General features: G+C 38.0%; 1 protein-coding gene across 1 annotated transcript in view; it reads right to left on the bottom strand. All coding sequences in view use genetic code 11, as the record gives it.

Moving 5' to 3' along the window:
* EGR_07996 (hypothetical protein) overlaps positions 1–3,068 on the bottom strand; it is a gene marked incomplete at both ends in the record, with an annotated part of 5,494 nt that extends 2,426 nt beyond the window's left edge. Inside the window, 3 exons of the mRNA XM_024497245.1 lie at positions 442–508; positions 2,866–2,944; positions 2,981–3,068. Of these exons, the coding sequence (XP_024348308.1) occupies positions 442–508; positions 2,866–2,944; positions 2,981–3,068 (234 nt within the window). The remainder of the gene's footprint in view (positions 1–441; positions 509–2,865; positions 2,945–2,980) is intronic.
* Positions 3,069–3,515: the final 447 nt, after the last annotated feature.

Here is a 3,515-nt window from a genome sequence, read left to right as displayed (position 1 = left end):
GTGGAAATTTAAATCAGCACTTAGGGTATTTCTTTGATGCCTGGTTGAACCACAATCCGACAGGGAATTCGACAAGTGACGGAAGTTTTAAGTCATCCATGAACATTTGCAATGTCGATATGCCAGCGCACGGTGGTTATCCTGAGAATCTTCAGTCGCACTTACCCAGTTCTCTGGGTCAAGGCTGCTTTGTAGGTTCCGGTGAAACTCTGGAATGTGTATATAATGTGGCAGCAGGAAGATTTGGTTAAAAACAAATATAATTTGGACTCCTTGAAATTAAGCTACCTTCTTTTTCGTTTATTAACTCTAAACTCCTGATTTATTTTCAAAGACTCAGATTAGCTTTAATTGGGTTTATGCCCTGTACGCATGGGAATAATGACAATTCTCTCAGGTTGCATGCCCTTTAAAATAGGGAGCTTTGTTGAGTGTGAATACTTCTCCTTTTAATGTAACGCTGTCGAGATAAAACTGAAAACCAACAATGAAATCCATCTGTATTAACCTAAATTACTCGGCAAAAGAACTTTCCTCATTTCCAATTAACCAGTGGGATTTTGATTTGGCCTCTTCGTTCATACTTTTATGAAGAACTGCGGCTCTACCACATGTGTAGTAGAATGAGAAATGAATTGAAATTTTGACTACGCTCTGTCGTAAAACTACCTAATTAAGCCATTCCGGCGAATCGATTCAAACCGCGCTTCTCACTGTGTTAAGGAATCGAGGTCCCTGAAGTTCTACGACTTTCATTGTCCTACCCAAATCACATGTATGCAAAATATAATCAGGCTCTACGACTAAAATGCTTAAAGTATAACTGTGAAAATAAAGTAACCTCTTGGATAAAAGTGGGTGCCAGTTATTTAGTTTCTATTTAGAAATTGTCCTACATGATATTAATTTCGTCTACACAAAAAGTTGTAATTTGTTCATAATTCTTATGCACACTAGCAGAGCACTGACGTCACTAAACAGCTGTAAGAAAAACATTAAAATAGGTGCATTTTGAAGGCGGCAAAAAAATCCGACAAATCTTGCCGTCTAAGGATTTAATTATGAATGATGGAAAGAAGCATTTAAATCGTTAAAGGGCATATAGAATTCAGTCGTGAAACAGCTATGCAAAAATAGACGGCTATGGTTTGATATCACGAATAATAAATAGTGCCGTCCTTCCCAGTTAGCAAAACCATCAAAAATTGAAAAAAAATGTGCCTTTAGTTTTGATCAAATCTCCGGAAAACCTTGATTTCTTGCATGTACTACTCAGAAAACGTTTCTTGCCAAAGTCATCAACCATAAAAGATGCATCATTGAAGCAGAATTTTCGATAATGAGTCCTCCTTACTTCCAAGGCAATTAGTCAGATAGGGCGTTTACGCTGGATAGGAGCTAAGGAGGAAGGAAGAGCAAGGGAGAAAATTGTCGACGCCCAAGCCTCGTCGTCCACACCTCCGCTCCCTAACTAGCTCATGCAATTGGTAGGTTTGACCGACGCGGTCTCAAAGATCATGAGTAGAGGCTGTGAATAACGCAACCGTAGTTGTTTTACAGCGCAGGTATGACACCGGGATGTGGATTACGTGTTCGTTGATGCATGGGTAGCTCGACACTTGTAAAAGCAGTTGGAAGAAATCGTTTCAGATTGATCGTTTACTTGAAGTTGTTCAATAATGGCTTGAGTCAAGGTTTGACTGAACCATGATCTCAATATCTGATCTCTGTAAAGCACGAGTGTTAAGCAGGAATTGCGTGCTGCATCATAACTTTTACTTGAAATAATTTTATCAGCAAAAAGTTTTTTCAAAATTGAGGACTAAGTTTTTTGGACACAGTCGCATAGTCTCGGTTTGGAGTGCAGGTTTTGAAATTATCTACCATATATAACTTACTTTGCATAGCCTTTCTTGAGAGTTACGGCAAATTATCTTTTTCTGCTACGATCATTAGATTTGAGTTGGTGGTTTCAAACTCAAAGTCTCAAATGAAGGAGTAGACAATGATGGAAAAGTTAACCAAGTACACTTGGAAAAAACACCGAAGGTTTGATGTAAACCATTAATCTGTCAACCGATAATAAATCGGGATGCACGGGAGATGCTTTTGTGCGTACTCTGTTAGGCTGGAACAGGAATGTTTGAATGCTTCTCCCTGATGGCTTAGCAGACCTTACAGTCTGCTACAAGAGGTGCCCCTTTGGGGTGAGCAATAAAAAGTGAAGTTAAATCGAGCCAAGGATGGAATAGCTTGATGTTATGTGCTGAGTATGCTGTTAGAGGAATAAGTTAAATCTTGTAGGCAATTTAATGTATACAGGTCAGTCGCATAGAGAATCGGTGGAAAAACTCAGGAATAAATTCGCCAGTGTGGCAGAAATGGAGCGCCCCTGATGCCTAGCAACGTCAAAAACCCTTCAACTGATTAAACAAACCAGAAGACTTAGGTTTGAAAAGTTTGCACAAAAGTGGAATGCGGATGTTAGATTTGGCTGTGCCTTGATTCTTGGCGGCTCAATACTCAGTTACGCTCAAGTCGAAATGAAAATGATGGAGCCCAAATATTTGTGCAACACCAAAAAGACTATTTTGGTAGAGAGTAGCGTAATGTGTTAATGAGAATGATGCCAGTTGGAATGAGTCAATGAATGGGAATGCAACAATGTATCAAAAACGACTCAGTTTGGCTGAATGGGCAAGTAACGAAAAATAATAGACTGTGACCTCAACAACGGTCCTTTCTAAATGGTAAATTAAACAAACTTCGTAACAGATTCTACACTAAAGAGATTTTATGGTGGCTTCCTTTAAGACATGGTACGCGTAGAAGTATGCTTAACTACAGTAGAGGAGATTACTTTACGGCAATTGAGTCCAATTTTTACAAGCTAATTTGCTTAGTTTCCTCAGCTTAGATAAAGCAATGTACTCTTTCCTCACTTCTTCAACAGCATAAAAAAATTAGACCACAATCTCACCCATTTTTGACCAAGATGTAGTCATGTCATTTTCATCCACCATGAACCAACATGGTCTATTCACCATTAAGTAAATCAAACTAAACATGACAGTAAATCTGGCTTTACCTAATCAAGATTGAAAGAGTACTAAGGTTTAAATGCATTATTCTTGAGAGTACCATGTTTCCTATCGAAGATTCCAAAGCGCAACTCAAATAAAGACGACTAATGTCTAAACACTAAATTTCGTAATTCAGAGAAGACCAGATACTGAAGTCACAGAATCTAAAATAAACCATATCCATAACGTACTCAATGTCTAAAGTTCAGGTTATGGTTAAACTCAAGACTTTAAAATTAGCTTTCTACTACCAAAATCGAGATTCAGTTGCAACCCCAATAGCTGAATTAAATACATTGGATTGCAATACTAATGTAAGCATGCAATATTCAGTTTTAATAAGGAAATTTAGTAAGTGAAGAAAGCACCTTTTAACAAGCCATTTGCTACAATAGTCATCATAAAAACCAGTCACTATTTCCCATAAAAAAG

The sequence above is a fragment of the Echinococcus granulosus genome (assembly GCF_000524195.1).
Source record: "Echinococcus granulosus chromosome Unknown EG_S00093, whole genome shotgun sequence".
NCBI classification, from domain to species: Eukaryota; Metazoa; Platyhelminthes; class Cestoda; order Cyclophyllidea; family Taeniidae; genus Echinococcus; species Echinococcus granulosus.
Note: the sequence above shows the minus strand (reverse complement) of the source record. Positions and strands in the feature narration are given on the sequence as shown.